Consider the following 16,829-nt stretch of genomic DNA (forward strand, 5'->3'; position numbering starts at 1 on the left):
TGGTAGGCAGAATATTTGGGGCTTAGTTCTGCCATCTGTGTGAGTCTTCTATGTTTTTGCCTAAGAATATAATTATCACAGATACCTATTTGATGGCCACCACTGATATCCAAAGGCAAATTGTTTGTATCCCTCTAGAACAGGAAGTTCTTTTTTCCCATGTTTTTCTTTGTTCAGATATTCTCTTTCCTCTGTTCTCCTCATTTCTGTCTCTGGTAACCTCTGCTGTATCATGGCCAAGGCAAGAAAATGATGTTGGCTGGGGACTCACAGACTCCAGTGTTCTGATCCCAGCACTTTCTTGCTTCAGTCTGTTGCCTACTGCCTTTCGTGGGCCCAGATTTATATTCAGGCAGGATTCAAACTGGCTTGTGGGCACTCAAACCTTGCCTCTTTTAGTTTGTTGCTGAATGGCGTTCGGTTCATGCTGTGCTTCCTTTGTTGTTAACAAATAAAGTCTTTTGCTCTAAATGGAAGATACTTGAAACTCTTGACTACAAACAAGTGTTTATTAGACTACGTGAAAATGTTTTTCACTGGTTTGGCTGTATCACTTTAGGGCATAAATTCAAAAACTTAGCCAATAAATTCAGAAATATGCCATGATTTTCACATAAAGAGTGTCCTTCAGAGCTAGGCAGCTTGCAACCTAAGATATCAGTATTGCTGTGAGTTCACCCTAAATGGTGTTAATCCATTTGTGCTGAGTGTAAGCATCAGGGACTGCTAGAAAACAGTTACAAGTGAGTTCTAAAAATGAAGAAAAGGGGACTATAAAGACCATGGAGAGAACAAGTGCAGCAAGGAGATCATATTGCTGTTTGTATGTGTCCAAGGGGTGCAACTATCAAAGACAGCTTTCATCTCTGGCTGGTTTCTTTTAGTCATATTTCTTTTTTCTTAGTCAAGGCAACAGATGCTGCTCCTGGGAAATTGTACAACAGGTAAAGAATGGGTTGGGAAGTAGGTTTGGAAAAGTGCACTGCATGTTTGAGAGAGCTCAGAATAATAAAATTTCAGATGGTTAAGTGCTTATTCTGCTTGCATTTTTCCAAATGTGATTCACTGAGCATCTAGATCTTGATCTGACAATCCTTTTGGTGCAACTTCAGTGGCATTTTTTGGGTGTGAAAAGAATATATGGATGACTGTTACTAAGCTATGGAAAACAGATGACTAAAACAGCACGATTTGGTACTTCAAGCATCTTGAATGGTATTGTCTTTAGTGTTTCACTTGTGGTATTAAGAATTGTACCATCTTTTTCCATTTCAATTCACATGACATTCATTTACATTCTCCTACAGGCTTCTCCCCTTATCACCTGTCTGATTTTACCTTAAGCACTCTCCAAGCATAGTCTGATCTGAATTGCAGATGACTTGAGTTGTGGGGAAGGGGACACTTTGTCATGGTATTTCTGTCACTGAAATAATTCGTTAAGTTCAAGAAGAACCTTTTTTAGCAACTGACTGTCTCTTTCTAGCTTGATTTTCAGACCAGAAACCTGCTAGGCAGAATGGTGTGTCTCATTGCAGTGTGTTAATTGATGATGAGTTGTGTTGAGTTTCCTCACCTATGCAAAGCTCTTACACTGACAGCAATTCTTGCTGTCTGCTTGTTCATAGCATAATGAAAAGTTTGATCGTTTCCTCCAAATTGTGCATATTGGCAGAACGATGTGAGATGCAGATTTCACATGGCATGTGGTATAAACTGCCTTGTTCTCTCATTTTTAGAGTGCAGTTAGGAGGCTGTGTGATATTTTTAAAGCATATGTTTGATGCTCTAAACTGCTGTTAAGACTGTGGTGCCTTTGTAATTTGCTGATGTATGTTACCGGTAGCTTTTTTTTTTTTTCTTTTCAAGGAAGTGTGTAGGTTATTGGCATTTGTTTTTACTGCTGACACTTTTTTTTCAGCATTAATATGTTGCTATGCAATTTCACTAGAAAAATGTTATGGTAAGCTGACTGAAATGTCATCCTGTCTGTATTTCCCTATAGGTTTTATGGGCTTTAATAAGCACCTGAATAAGCTTTTGAAACGTGTCAGATAATGTAATTTCACAACATTATTAAGAGCTTGTTTCAGTTGGCACGTCATTCAACAAGCTGTTTGTATGGCTGTTTGCCTTGCTGGAGCATTTAAAAATTTGTTCTGAGCTAAGACATAACCCTGTTTGTAAGAGGAATAATCACTGAGTTATTTTTACCAACTTACTTTGGACCAGAGATGTGTTGATTCCAGAGTATTTTCTTGATACTGGTCTATGTTTTAGTGATTTACTGTATGAAAAAAAATTAATGGTGGAAATACTTCATATTTACTCAGTTGGGCAGACAAATGCCCTTCTTTAAAGATTTCTTATTAATAGTTCTTTAGAAAGCCTTTTTTTTTTTGTTGGCTAGGATTCATATTTCCCCTCTCCCATTGGCCATTCCTAGGGAAACTTGTTTCCAACCTCAAGAATACTAGTTACATTGAAATGACATATGCTTAGTTTTTTTTAAATCTGAAATATATCAGAGGCCAAAAGTTATTCATATAATGGTTTCATTCCCTGATGTGAGTTGTATATTTTTGACTTTTTAAAAAAAATCTATAAAATAGAAACTGCTTAAGAAAGCTGCTAGCTGCACTAACTGAAAAGAGGGAAAAATACTAATGTGATGTTCCTCTGACTGCTACCAACTAATGTCATTTGAACATGGTTATAAGACCTTGCAAACAGATTAAGATGAGAAGAGAGATGGTTTGGCAACTGATTTTTTTTAAACTTCATTGGATGCAATTTAGATTAATGGGGGAAAGTACCAGATGAAAGCTTAAGTCATTATCTGTAGTTCAGGCATATCCAGAGTTATCTCTTGTAAGCATGGGATGATAATTTAGAATAGTTTTGCCAAAATAACAATCTGTCTGCCAATGTGTCTCAATTTTTAGGAAGAGTTAGGATTGATGATTGGAGATACATAATTACAGATTTTTTTTCCTTTGTAATCTTGCTTATTTTAGGCAATTTAATTAATTTGTTTTAGCTTGAATGCTACAGCTGACCTGCCTTATGTTGTGGGGACGGGAAAAGCCAGATTTTGTGTGTGATTGTCTTTGCTCTGTAGTGGGTAGGTGAAGGAAAGGCTGGGTCTTGAACTTCTCATCTTAAAAAATTTCTGCTATTCAGATACTAAGAACATATGGTGGCCACCCTGTACACTCTAAGTGTAGATGCTGTTTGTAAAGATGGGACATGCTTCCACTCCATGTTTTTTTTGTCTTCTATTAAACTACTTTTGGATGGAAACCTTCTTGGGGTTGTGTCTGCTAAAGCAGCTCATTCTGTGCGAGTGAAAACTTCAGCATGACTTGAAGGGAGCTGAGCAAGGTCATATTTTTGTTTCCTTCATTTGTTATTTGCATCACAGTATATTTCCAAATACCTTAAATCTTGACTGTCTGTGTTATCCAATACAACAGCTGTTTCAACCTTTCTGTCAGAAGGCCCCTATCAAACCAGTACTTCTGTGCTTTTTTGGCTGTACTGCATGAGATGCTGAAAAGAAATGTGCCTGTGACAAGCTAAAGTTTTTCTTACTTAACATTGAGGTTGTCATGGGAAGAAGGGAGGCCATAAACATTTAGTTCTATTATTTGGAAGGTCTCATGCTTTGCTGTGTTGTTTAATTAAAAAAAAAAAAGGAAATTGTCTCCCCTCTGCTTATATTTGTTCCAAGCATTTACAAAATACCCTTTTAATCTTTTGTTCAAGTTCATTGTAGAGATGTTTGAATGCTAGGAGATTCTTGACACTTAGGAAAAACACGGTGTGTTGAGCCATATATATTTCATTTTTTACTGGAAATGAGTTAAATTAAACATGTTTAGTCTAATTAGATTAAAGTTATAAGGTACAAATACACATAGAAAGATTTTCCTGAAGTGTATTTGATGAGTACAGAAGGTTGGGGCTGCACAGCACAACTAAAATAAAGCTGACAGTGCTGCCAAAGATACCAGTGAGAGTGTTAAAGCTGGAACTGAGCACTGAGGTCTGGCCATGGCACATTTCTTTCTTTAACCTTGCTGGCTCTTCCTTCTGAGCACTCTTAGTCTTTCCTGTTAGCTTTAACTGGACTGTGCTCTTGCCTCTCTCTCTTTTGTCAGAAGCTCAGGCTTTCAGACCCTTTTTCTGCCTCGAGGGCTTCATTATTTCCTTCATGGTGCTCTTTGCTGTCTTTGCTCCCGGCTGTTTTTTTTGGCTTTTCAAATTTTTTCTTATTTTCCTCATCCTTAAGTTTCACACATTTCTGGGGGGACCTCCCCCCCAACTCATTAAAGCAAACTATTTCCTGCTCATCTTTCATGGTAATGAAATTGCAGTGCTTTCCAGCTCCTGTGACTTTATTTTGCTTGTACATCAAGACAAAATTCAGGCATTTCCCATCCTTTCCCCACTTAATTTCCTTTTCCACTGTGGAAGCCCATTGCAAATGACTGGTTTGGCCACTTAAAAAATCACCATCAAAGGTATTTAAAAAACTAGGATTTAATATAAGTTTTTGAAAGCAAGGCCTAACAGAGTTTGGCAAGGGTCACTCTGTTAATTAGTACACAAAAGAAACTTACAGAGGTAAATTTGATTAGAACCAATTTAGAATGATTTGCATGAAGACCAGGCATGCAAAGGGCATGAGAGACCCCTCCATTGAGTAATGAGGTTATGAGAGGACCCCTTGGCTTTCTAAATTCCTAATGGAATCCAGGTGTGGCAGGGTCTAGTCATAGTCCCAGATCTGCTCAGTGGCAACCAGGGCCCATCTGTCCTGAGATTCCTTCTTGTCAGCAAATTCCACTCAGGTTAAAGAGGGGCTGAAGTATAATAAGGAAAGGTTCAGTCCTCTGGGCCTTACCATACCTAGAAACACCTGAGAAGTGGACAGGGTAACTGTCTTTGCATAACAAGACAGGATGCTTCACTTGTGTATAGACCCAATATAACTGGACAACTAAAAATGGAACATTTTTCCACTGCCTACAAGGGGATAGATTCTGGGGCTAAGGGCTGGTGCCAAATACTTTCCTGCACTTGATGCATCAGCACAGATCTGGCTGGTTCCCGTGCAAAAACAGAGCACATGTTTGTGCACATTCAACATCCTCTCCCAGACAGTTTGCTCAAACTGCTCCTTAAGTTGTATTTGGCACCAGATGTTTTTCACAGGAAAATACAACATGTTCTTGGTGACATTCTGGGGAGGGACTCTGGAGGTCTGGAGGTTTTGATCCCTGGAAGTGCAGTAGGTAAAATGGTGAACAGGGGTTTACCGTAATGGGGAGCCTACACCTCACAGGCAACTAATACAAGGTGTGCAGTACCCATAAAATCTGGTCCAGTTGGGATGCCTTAAGAATCTGTTGATAGATGTGTATGGTATAGAACAGACATTTCACATGCTATCCTTCATAATTTAGTAGTGATCAGAGAGTTGATGGATAGCAAAACAAAACATAATGAGTTCTTTCAGTTAATCAGAATATTATCTCATATATGTCTGTCTTTCTCTAGGCCATGGAAACTTGTTAGTTTAGGCTGCAGGTTTGTCACATCACCGTTTCCCCTTCCTCTTGAGATATTAGAGATATTGAGAAAAGAGTTAAAAACAATAATTGTGCATTTGTGACTTTATTTTTAGTGCACACAGATTTAGCATATCAACAAAATATTCATATGTTCATGCCTGAGGTTGTGCCAGGGGATGTTTAGGGCAGATACTGGAAAAAGGTTCTTCACCCAGAGTGGCTGTGCACTGGAACAGGCTCCCCAGGGAAGTGTCACAGCACTAAATGAGACATAGAAGTGTTTGGACAATGCTCTCAGGCAGAAGGTGTGACTCCTAGGGATGCTGCTGTGCAGGGCTAGGATTTGTCCTTGTGGCTTCCTTCCAAGTCAGCCTATTCTGTGATTCTGTATCATCTCTAGTGATTTAGTTCAGTCTTTCTTAGCCCTGTGCTGAGAGCATTGTCAGGATCTCCTAATTTTGAGGCATGTCAGCCCCATCTACACTGTTCCAGTATTTTCATTAAGTTATTGATTTCAAGTAAGCATTGTTTCTTTCAAATGCAATTAGCAGCTGATAACCAGAAGAATCCTCAGAGTCTTTTGGAAAGTTTGGCTGCTTTGTTTGGGATTAGAGTTTGAGTTTACTGTGAATTTTCCTGAGAAAATCCCTCTGATATAAAAACCTGCCAAGTTGACAAAACTTAAAATTTGGATGGAAGCGTAGCAGTTTCAACAAATGTTACAGCTGGAAAAGTTCTTTTGGCTGCATGTAGAGTTCCTAGTCAAGTCCCGAATCTGACACAAAATCCCACTTTAGGGCTTTGGGACAGATGCAAATTTGGGTTCCTCAGCATTTACGTAGGTATGCAGGAGTGGAAGTGCAGCTGGACAAGAAGCTGCTGTAACCATCCAGAGGTGATTCTAAGCTCTCTCCTCATGCTCTCAGAACACAAATCCTGCATGCTCTAGTTAGAGCATATGCACTGCTTTTGTGTAACCACTGGAAGAGCTTGGTTGGTTGATCAGAAAACTGTTTTGAGTCTCTGAAGGTAGTGCAGATGAGAGTTTTGTGTTCCCAGTATTGAAAAGATGCAGAAACTCAAGGGCAGTCTGCATTTAATATACAGCTCCTTTTCCCATGCAATGGATAGCTTCCAATTCACATTATCCTGTTGATTGTATTTTGTTGTTTGAGGGACAGAACTCCTTATTATCATTATATTTGTCTTTCAGCTCAAGTCTGTGGTTGAAGTGTTGGAGCACATTAAAGATATATATATACAATTTTGAATATTTTTATTTTGAAGGGGAATATCCCTTGATAATAAAGCAAGAATGATTGCCTAAATTTTAAATAAGATGTATTTGGGAAAACAGGGCTGTAATGTACCTCCACAGAGTCAGCTAATTGGCAGAACAGTCTTGTAAACATCACACCAGGTTAATAAAAGGTTGTGCCAGTTTTAAGGTAGTAAAAGTACCACTACATAAAGTTTTTAAGTAGAGTTTTTCAGCAGTCTGATGTGACACTTGGCAGAAAGCATCAGAGGACTGAACCACTTTCTCAGGCTGAGAGAAGAGCTAGGCCCTGGGTACAGGTATTTCTGGCATTTTAATGCTTCTCTTTGTTCCCATGGGCTTGTGAGATTTAGCAGTTTGGTATCTAGCAGATATTTACCTTTTTTTTTTTTTTAATTTCCTGGCTTTCTATTTGTTAATAAACTGTTATTTTTTCACTTCTATCTACTTGAGTCTTGTTCCTTAGTGGTAGAAAGGGATTGGTTGGAATCAAGGGGAAGTTACCTATTTTGGAGTACCCACCTCTAAACTGTTTCAAACCAAGACAACTTGTTTGTAGCTCTGGGCAAGGCTGAAGCTCAAAAGGTGATCTGTGATTAGTAGCCACAAGTAATTGGGATAACAATGGAGTTTTGGCTTTTCCCCATGTGTGTTCATGGCTACAGTGCTGGATTCCGGAAAGATAGTTGTGTGATGGCAAGTAAGATAGTGCATCTTGGTTTGGACAGCAGATGGGAGTTACAAGAAAGCTCTTAAACCATAATGCTAGAAGAAGGATTCTTTTGTGTGCAAATGATCCAGGGGCAAATTTTTCCTTTTTTGAAAGTCACAAAACTGTTGCATTCTTTTCTGACTGAAGGGATCCCTAAAGCCCAAAATAGTGCGGTTAAAGGGTATTGAAAAGGAAAAAAAAATTCTGAGAGCATGAGGAGCAAAGTGATATGGGAACATGGCAGGATTTTAGCAGGATAGCAGTCCTGTCTAGTCTCTGAGGCAGTGGAAAATTCAGGATTGGGGTGGGAAACCATAGCAGGAATTGGAGAAGTTTGGTCCCCTTTAGGCACTGGGAGGGGCTCTGAAGTCTCCCTGGCACCTTCTCCAGGCTGAACAAGCCCAGCTCTCTCAGCCCGCCTCCATAGCAGAAGTGCTCCAGCCCTTGGATCATCACTGTGACCCTTCTCTGGAGCCACTCCAGCAGGTCCATGTTCTTCTTCTGCTGGGTACCCCAGGTCTGGGTGCAGAGTTACATCTGGGTTCAGGTAAGTGTTTATTGATCACAGTTACTCCCACAAGCCAGCCCAGATGGGAGCAGAGCTCCCTTCACCCCACCCCTCCTGTTCCCATGCCATGGTGCTTTTGCCTGCTGCTTCCCGTGAGCTGTTGGCTCTTGCCCTGCCCTGACTGCTGCACCAGCCTGAGGACACTGCCCAGATGTGTGTTGCCAGTTCTCTAGAGTTTGAAGGAAAACCCAAACAAATCTCTGAATCAAAGTAAAGGTGTCTTGCAAACTTAACCTAATCCTTTCTAAAGCTGTATTAACACTAAATTAAATTCCAGTCTGTCTGTTCATTTTCCTCTTAGACTTTTTTCCTTGTTTGTTTGAGAGAGCTAGTGAGTCTTTTAGGACTCATGGTACCTTGGTTCCTTTTTAGAATGGAGCAAACCTTAGAGTTTTGCAGCCAATTTTCTTTAGATACTATGAGTTTTCATTCCCTTTTCATTTAAAAGACTTCCACCAATTAACATTAAATGCTGGGTGACAAAACCCAGTCGCACTTCCAGTTGGAAAGAAATATGTGTAGCTCAGAGGAGGAATTGTGCATGTGAGGGGATGGCTTTGAGGTGGATCAAACAGGTGCTCAGTCAGCTGCTGGTGCTGAAGTACTTTTCTTGTGGCTTGAGTGTCTGATGGCAAGAGCCTGAGATTTTAATAGCAGAAAGAAGAAATTTCCAACTAACTTTCTCTGAGAACTGTCACTTGTAAATCTTCTCAGGCCTCCGGTTGTCTGACCTGTCCCTGCTCCAAAACATGGTTAATTTTTATTCTTTTTAAATGTCTTGTGTTTCATTTGCAGAGAGTATGAGGGCGCTGGGTATTTTTTTCAGGACATTGACAGTAGTCTGTGAGGGAGGAAGTCCAAAATTATCCCCAAAGAAACGTTTGCCTGTCAGCCCTACTGCTTCTCAGAGATGAGCTACTGGTGCATGTGTGGAGACTCAGATTCTCTGGTATTTTCAGGAGAGGTGATGGAGGGAAAGGAGTTGTTGGCCATGAGCCTCATGGTGCCAGAATCACCTCACATACAAGAGCTGAAAACCCAGAGATTTTTTCCATTATGCATGCAGTGTATTTCTAATTTAAACTCAGTTAATTCCTTCCTCATCCTGTGAGGTTCCAGAGTGGTGGCCTAGGGAGACACAAGAACAAAGATTTTAGAAGCGGCCATCCATCCCATGTCATGTTTTACACCATTCTGGTTTTTGGCTGGCTTAAGGGGGACCAGAAGCAGGTCTGGCATCTCCAGGCCAGCGCTTCATCTGACCCTGAGTGTTGGTGTGGGGCAGGCTGAGCCCTTGAGGGCACACACGCGTGCTGGAGCGCCCCAAAGAAGTGGGGCCCTATTTGGGGCTGAGCCGCAGGAGGCTGTGAGGTGACTGGAAAAAGGAATGTGGCAACTCCCAGTTCAAAGAAAGAAAAAGAAAATTTTATTTTGGGAGATGAGGGGAATGAGAGAGGGGGCTGAAGGTTGTCGGGTCCTGCTCTGGTTGTCAGGCCGACTGTAGGGTTTTTTGGCTCGCCGCTGTTGCCGCCACACGTGTCTCATGCGAGCAGGCCCAGGCTGGGAGCGGTTGTCGGTGGTGGGGCCGGGAAAGCAGAGCGATGGTGCTCTGTTTGGAGCTGTTTGTCTCCTGGATGCCTGAGTGTCCAGGGACGGCCTCCATGGCACCTGGCTGGCGTTGCTGGGGCTGCTGGTCTCGGCGCTGTGGGCTGGTACGTCGCCCATCCTGCGTCGTTTTGCCAGCGGGCCCTGGAGCGACAGTGGGTCTGCGGCTCCCTGTGGATGGCCTCGCTTCAAGCTCAGCCTTCCACAGGGGAAGCTGCTGCTGCAGCTGCTGGTGCCCAGCATTACGTCCTGGGACAGCCCTGGCACCTCCTGAGTGGCGGTGCCGGGGCTGCTGGTCTCAGCGTGCTGAGCTGCCATGTCGCCCATTGGGCAGCAATTTGCCAGCGAGCCCTGGGGTGTTTTTGGCTCTGTGTCTGCCTGTGGATGGCCTTGCTCCAAACTCTGCTCTGCGTAAGGGAAGCCCCCGTTGCTGCTGCTGCTGGTGCCCAGCTTCACGTCCTGGGACAGCCCTGGCACCTCCTGAGTGGCGGTGCAGGGGCTACTGGTCTCAGCATGCAGCAGTGGCCCGCGGTTGAGCCGTATGGGCTTCGCTGTGTGGCTGCCTGCGCCTCGTGCTCGCTGTCCCCACGAGCGGCGTCGAGCCTGGGATGGCCTGGTCTCTTGAGAGAGGCTGCTGCTGCTGGTTGGATCTGCCTCTGTCCCGTGATGCAGTGTGAAGGGAGAGAGAGAGAGAGAGGACATCATGTGTGAGCAGCTTCTCAGGGCTCAGGAAATGTCCCTGCAGGATTGTTCCCATGGCCCTGCTGTGTCCCTGTTGGGCTGGCTAAAGGGCAAGGGAGGCACAGGTGCCCACGGCCCAGCCTGGCCCCGCTGGCCCCTGAGGGGATGGCTCTAATCTGGGGTTGTTCTGTGGAGCTCCTGCTTCCCCTTTCTGCTGCTTTTGGCCACTCCCCCTGTGCCAGCCATGGGGAACTGTGGGCAGGGAGACTTGGCTCTCACCTCTCTCCTTCCCAGGAGGACACTTCTCAAGAGAGTCCTGCCGCTCCATCGAGGATATGGACGAGTGCCTGGAGGGTCTGTGCCGCAGCACTGCCGGCCTTTCTCCTCCTGACAAACGTACCAATCCTTGGCTGAGTGGCGAGAGGTGCGTATGAGCTGCCCAAGAGGCACCAGAAGTGGCCCAGTGGGCTTGGGAAGCTGCTTGTGCGCGATCCTCTCCTCGACTCTGCAAGTTGTGTTGCTGCACAACCCAGCTCTGCAGCTTAGGCCTGGGTGATGATGTCACAGGAGCCCCTGTGACCTCAGCATCAGCGCTCCGTGCGTGACCCCCAGGCCTGCTTTGGGGAGGGTGTCCTTGTGGGTGCTGACAGGGACTTTGTTTGGCACATAGGACGTAACAAAAGCCTCTGTTGCTTTATGCCTTCTAAGTGCTGTTATTAGTCAGTGGCATGGCATAAAATTTGATAGTCTGGAAAATTTGGTACACAAATGTTTGGTGAAAGCGACTGAAAGCCTGGAGAAATTGTCTGTATTTCAGAGGTTTACAGATATTCTGTTAATGATACACGTTATAGCATTCAGTGTCTGGATGGGAATTTTGATTAACTTCAAACAGATGAAATGAAATATATCAGCAATCTTCTACACAATAAGTCCTTTAAGGATTTCTTAAATTGCTGTGTCCTGCACGTGACTTTTCCTATGCATATATATATGCTTCTATGGAAGTGCATACGGCTCTTTTCCTAGAGATGTATCTATAAATATTTGTGTTGTCTTATTGCCATTGTGATTTGACTCAGATGAAACCTTGTCAGAGTTGAGTGTGTGATTTTTCTGATCTTGGCGTGAGCAGTGCCTAGGCCTGAAGAGTGGAGCAATGGAAGTGTGAGTGTAGGGTGCCTCAGCGTCAAGGATTTGGTTTTAGATGAGCAGTGTTCAAGTGAGAGGCGTGGCTTTAAGTGCCAGGAAGAGTGGATTCCAGCCCTCTGCTTCAGGGCATGTGCCCAATAAGCCCAGGAAGAGTCAGTGCAGCCCTCAGGGTGCCTGCACCAGCTGAGATGCAGGAGCTGAAAAACCAGAGTTGTTTTCCCTTGTGGCATGCAGCGTATTTCTAATTTAAATTCAGTTAATTTCTTCCTCATCATGGGAGGTGCCCGGGGGGTGCCTGAGGGGACACAAGGATCAAGTTTTTAGCAGGGCCTATTGGAAGAAGGGAAGGGTTGATGGCTTTAAACTGGAGGAACGATGATTCATACTAGCTGGAAAGTAGAAATTGTTAACAATGAGCGTGGTCAAAATGCTGTGGTCTCTGCCGCAGGTTGGCCAGAGGTGCTGTGGCTGCTCCAGGCCTGGAGACATTCCAGGTTGGATGGGGCTTGGTGCAAGGTGACTCGATGAAGGTGTCCTTGCGTATTGCAGGGGAGGTGTAAGCAAATGAGATTTAAGATGCTTCCCAAGCCAAAGCATTGTATGATTTCATGGTCATCCAAATTCCCTGCTCCAGCAGGATCTCGGTGAGCACGTTATTGAGGAGTCTGTCCAGCTGTCTTTTGAGCATCTCCAGGGCAGACACGTGCACAGCCTCCCTGGCCAGTGTGTGCCAATGGCCAGTCATGCACACAGTAAAAATGTCCTTCTTCTTGTTCAGGTGGAACATCATCCCAGAGGCACAGGACAACCAGAATCAGCCCAAAACACAAAAACGCAATCATTTAATGGAAGAAAAAAAAAAAAAAGAAATTCTTTAACATTGCTGTCCTGCAGAGATTGTGAGAATACCAGTGAGGAAGTGGAACTGACTCTGATATTCAAGAAACCCACTCCTGCTGCCCGGTGACCAGTGCCTTTTCTCAAATGTGATTGTTAAAAAGGCTTTTTTTGGTTGCACACAGCAGTGCTGGCCTCCATTAGCAAGAGAATATGTGATGCCATTTGCTCAGACCCGGGAGCAGCCCCCAAGGGTGTTCAGGCAAGCAAGGCACTTGTGGAAGTGCAGGGGCTGAGGCTGGTTGTGGGGGAAATGCATGGCAGAGAAGGGGAAATGGTAGTTGGGGTGTGAAATCAGAGGTGTCTCAATGTGCCTGTCTGGTAAAGCAGTGTTCCCATGGAGGCAGGAGTGAGGGTTGCCCCTGTGGCAGAAGCCAAGTCCTTGCCATCAAGCCTGTCCTCCATTTGTCCCCTATGCTGAGCTGGCACTTGTGTAAAATCTTGGAGAAAGGAGGAAATTCTCAGCCTGTCAGTGCAAGAGTCAGCCTCAGGCCATGTGTGCAGTGTATTTTTCTGGGGTTGGGCTGGCTTTAGTTTTGCCTTCCCAGCATCAGCTGCATTATCGCATTTACTCTCCAGGCCTGTAGGTGCAAGCGCAGTGGCAGCGCTGGTGAATGGAGCTGTGCGTGGCCTGGTGTGGGAAGGGAATAATCCTGCTGCATCCATGGTTTTCCCTGTTTCCCGGGGAGCTGCGGGAGGGCTGGCATCTCCAGGCCAGCGCTTCATCTGACCCTGAGTGTTGGTGTGGGGCAGGCTGAGCCCTTGAGGGCACACACGCGTGCTGGAGCGCCCCAAAGAAGTGGGGCCCTATTTGGGGCTGAGCCGCAGGAGGCTGTGAGGTGACTGGAAAAAGGAATGTGGCAACTCCCAGTTTAAAGAAAGAAAAAGAAAATTTTATTTTGGGAGATGAGGGGAATGAGAGAGGGGGCTGAAGGTTGTCGGGTCCTGCTCTGGTTGTCAGGCCGACTGTAGGGTTTTTTGGCTCGCCGCTGTTGCCGCCACACGTGTCTCATGCGAGCAGGCCCAGGCTGGGAGCGGTTGTCGGTGGTGGGGCCGGGAAAGCAGAGCGATGGTGGTCTGTTTGGAGCTGTTTGTCTCCTGGATGCCTGAGTGTCCAGGGACGGCCTCCATGGCACCTGGCTGGCGTTGCTGGGGCTGCTGGTCTCGGCGCTGTGGGCTGGCACGTCGCCCATCCTGCGTCGTTTTGCCAGCGGGCCCTGGAGCGACAGTGGGTCTGCGGCTCCCTGTGGATGGCCTCGCTTCAAGCTCAGCCTTCCACAGGGGAAGCTGCTGCTGCAGCTGCTGGTGCCCAGCATTACGTCCTGGGACAGCCCTGGCACCTCCTGAGTGGCGGTGCCGGGGCTGCTGGTCTCAGCGTGCTGAGCTGCCACGTCGCCCATTGGGCAGCAATTTGCCAGCGAGCCCTGGGGTGTTTTTGGCTCTGTGTCTGCCTGTGGATGGCCTTGCTCCAAACTCTGCTCTGCGTAAGGGAAGCCCCCGTTGCTGCTGCTGCTGGTGCCCAGCTTCACGTCCTGGGACAGCCCTGGCACCTCCTGAGTGGCGGTGCCAGGGCTGCTGGTCTCGGCATGCAGCAGTGGCCCGCGGTTGAGCCGTATGGGCTTCGCTGTGTGGCTGCCTGCGCCTTGTGCTCGCTGTCCCCACGAGCGGCGTCGAGCCTGGGATGGCCTGGGCTCTTGAGAGAGGCTGCTGCTGCTGGTTGGATCTGCCTCTGTCCCGTGATGCAGTGTGAAGGGAGAGAGAGAGAGAGGACATGATGTGTGAGCAGCTTCTCAGGGCTCAGGAAATGTCCCTGCAGGATTGTTCCCGTGGCCCTGCTGTGTCCCTGTTGGGCTGGCTGAAGGGCAAGGGAAGCACAGGTGCCCATGGCCCAGCCTGGCCCCACTGGCCCCTGAGGGGATGGCTCTAATCTGGGGTTGTTCTGTGGAGCTCCTGCTTCCCCTTTCTGCTGCTTTTGGCCACTCCCCCTGTGCCAGCCATGGGGAACTGTGGGCAGGGAGACTTGGCTCTCACCTCTCTCCTTCCCAGGAGGACACTTCTCAAGAGAGTCCTGCCGCTCCATCGAGGATATGGACGAGTGCCTGGAGGGTCTGTGCCACAGCACTGCCGGCCTTTCTCCTCCTGACAAACGTACCAATCCTTGGCTGGGTGGCGAGAGGTGCGTATGAGCTGCCCAAGAGGCACCAGAAGTGGCTCCGTGGGCTTGGGAAGCTGCTTGTGCGCGATCCTCTCCTCGACTCTGCAAGTTGTGTTGCTGCACAACCCAGCTCTACAGCTTAGGCCTGGGTGATGATGTCACAGGAGCCCCTGTGACCTCAGCATCAGCGCTCCGTGCGTGACCCCCAGGCCTGCTTTGGGGAGGGTGTCCTTGTGGGTGCTGACAGGGACTTTGTTTGGCACATAGGACGTAACAAAAGTCTCTGTTGCTTTATGCCTTCTAAGTGCTGTTATTAGTCAGTGGCATGGCCTAAAATTTGATAGTCTGGAAAATTTGGTACACAAACGTTTGGTGAAAGCGATTGAAAGCCTGGAGAAATTGTCTGTATTTCAGAGGTTTACAGATATTCTGTCAATGATACACGTTATAGCATTCAGTGTCTGGATGGGAATTTTGATTAACTTCAAACAGATGAAATGAAATATATCAGCAATCTTCTACACAATAAGTCCTTTAAGGATTTCTTAAATTGCTGTGTCCTGCACGTGACTTTTCCTATGCATATATGCTTCTACGGCTCTTTTCCTAGAGATGTATCTATAAATATTTTTGGTGTCTTATTGCCATTGTGATTTGACTCAGATGAAACCTTGTCAGAGTTGAGTGTGTGATTTTTCTGATCTAGGTGTGAGCAGCGCCTGAGCAGTGCCTAGGCCTGAAGAGTGGAGCAATGGAAGTGTGAGTGTAGGGTGCTGCCGCTGAAAGAGGCAAGGATTTGGTTTTAGATGAGCAGTGTTCAAGTGAGAGGCGTGGCTTTAAGTGCCAGGAAGAGTGGATTCCAGCCCCCTGCTTCAGGGCATGTGCCCATTAAGCCCAGGAAGAGTCAGTGCAGCCCTCAGGGTGCCTGCAGCAGCTGAGATGCAGGAGCTGAAAAAACAAAGTTGTTTTCCCTTGTGGCATGCAGCGTATTTCTAATTTAAATTCAGTTAATTTCTTCCTCATCATGGGAGGTGCCCAGGGGGTGCCTGAGGGGACACAAGGATCAAGTTTTTAGCAGGGCCTATTGGAAGAAGGGAAGGGTTGATGGCTTTAAACTGGAGGAACGATGATTCATACTAGCTGGAAAGTAGAAATTGTTAACAATGAGCGTGGTCAAAATGCTGTGGTCTCTGCCGCAGGTTGGCCAGAGGTGCTGTGGCTGCTCCAGGCCTGGAGACATTCCAGGTTGGATGGGGCTTGGTGCAAGGATGACTTGTTGAAGGTGTCCTTGCGTATTGCAGGGGAGGTGTAAGCAAATGAGATTTAAGATGCTTCCCAAGCCAAAGCATTGTATGATTTCGTGGTCATCCAAATTCCCTGCTCCAGCAGGATCTCGGTGAGCACGTTATTGAGGAGTCTGTCCAGCTGTCTTTTGAACATCTCCAGGGCAGACACGTGCACAGCCTCCCTGGCCAGTGTGTGCCAATGGCCAGTCATGCACACAGTAAAAATGTCCTTCTTCTTGTTCAGGTGGAACTTCATCCCAGAGGCACAGGACAACCAGAATCAGCCCAAAACACAAAAACGCAATCATTTAATGGAAGAAAAAAAAAAAAAAAGAAATTCTTTAACATTGCTGTCCTGCAGAGATTGTGAGAATACCAGTGTGGAAGTGGAACTGACTCTGATGTTCAAGAAACCCATTCCTGCTGCCCGGAGACCAGTGCCTTTTCTGAAATGTGATTGTTAAAAAGGCTTTTTTTGGTTGCACGCAGCAGTGCTGGCCTCCATTAGCAAGAGAATATGTGATGCCATTTGCTCAGCCCCGGGAGGAGCCGCCAAGGGTGTTCAGGCAAGCAAGGCACTTGTGGAAGTGCAGGGGCTGAGGCTGGTTGTGGGGGAAATGCATGGCAGAGAAGGGGAAATGGTAGCTGGGGTGTGAAATCAGAGGTGTCTCAATGTGCCTGTCTGGTAAAGCAGTGTTCCCATGGAGGCAGGAGTGAGGGTTGCCCCTGTGGCAGAAGCCAAGTCCTTGCCATCAAGCCTGTCCTCCATTTGTCCCCTAAGCTGAGCTGGCACTTGTGTAAAATCTTGGAGAAAGGAGGAAATTCTCAGCCTGTCAGTGCAAGAGTCAGCCTCAGGCCATGTGTGCAGTGTATTTTTGCGGGGTTGGGCTGGCTTTAGTTTTGCCTTCCCAGCAT

At 46.3% G+C, this 16,829-nt stretch overlaps 1 protein-coding gene across 1 annotated transcript; it reads right to left on the minus strand.

Annotated features, from left to right (window-relative positions):
- Positions 1-9,541: 9,541 nt before the first annotated feature.
- LOC147653275 (uncharacterized) lies at positions 9,542-10,996 on the minus strand. The gene is made up of 2 exons (XM_086890529.1): positions 10,704-10,996; positions 9,542-10,399 (listed from the first exon to the last, which is right to left on the minus strand). The coding sequence occupies exons 1-2, from the start codon at positions 10,750-10,752 to the stop codon at positions 9,543-9,545; spliced, it is 906 nt and encodes a 301-aa protein (XP_086746655.1). The 5' UTR covers positions 10,753-10,996; the 3' UTR covers position 9,542.
- Positions 10,997-16,829: the final 5,833 nt, after the last annotated feature.

The sequence above is a fragment of the Cyanistes caeruleus genome, chromosome 5 (genome assembly GCF_971803275.1).
Source record: "Cyanistes caeruleus chromosome 5, bCyaCae1.hap1.1, whole genome shotgun sequence".
In the NCBI taxonomy this organism is placed as follows: domain Eukaryota; kingdom Metazoa; phylum Chordata; class Aves; order Passeriformes; family Paridae; genus Cyanistes; species Cyanistes caeruleus.

Bases quoted from the DNA above. Each gene is read 5' to 3' on its own strand.
- LOC147653275 (XM_086890529.1), bottom strand. From the start codon at position 10,752: ATGGAGCGGCAGGACTCTCTTGAGAAGTGTCCTCCTGGGAAGGAGAGA. The intron at 10,400-10,703 runs GTGAGAGCCAAG...ATCACGGGACAG, and splicing joins TCCTCCTGGGAAGGAGAGAG to AGGCAGATCCAACCAGCAGC.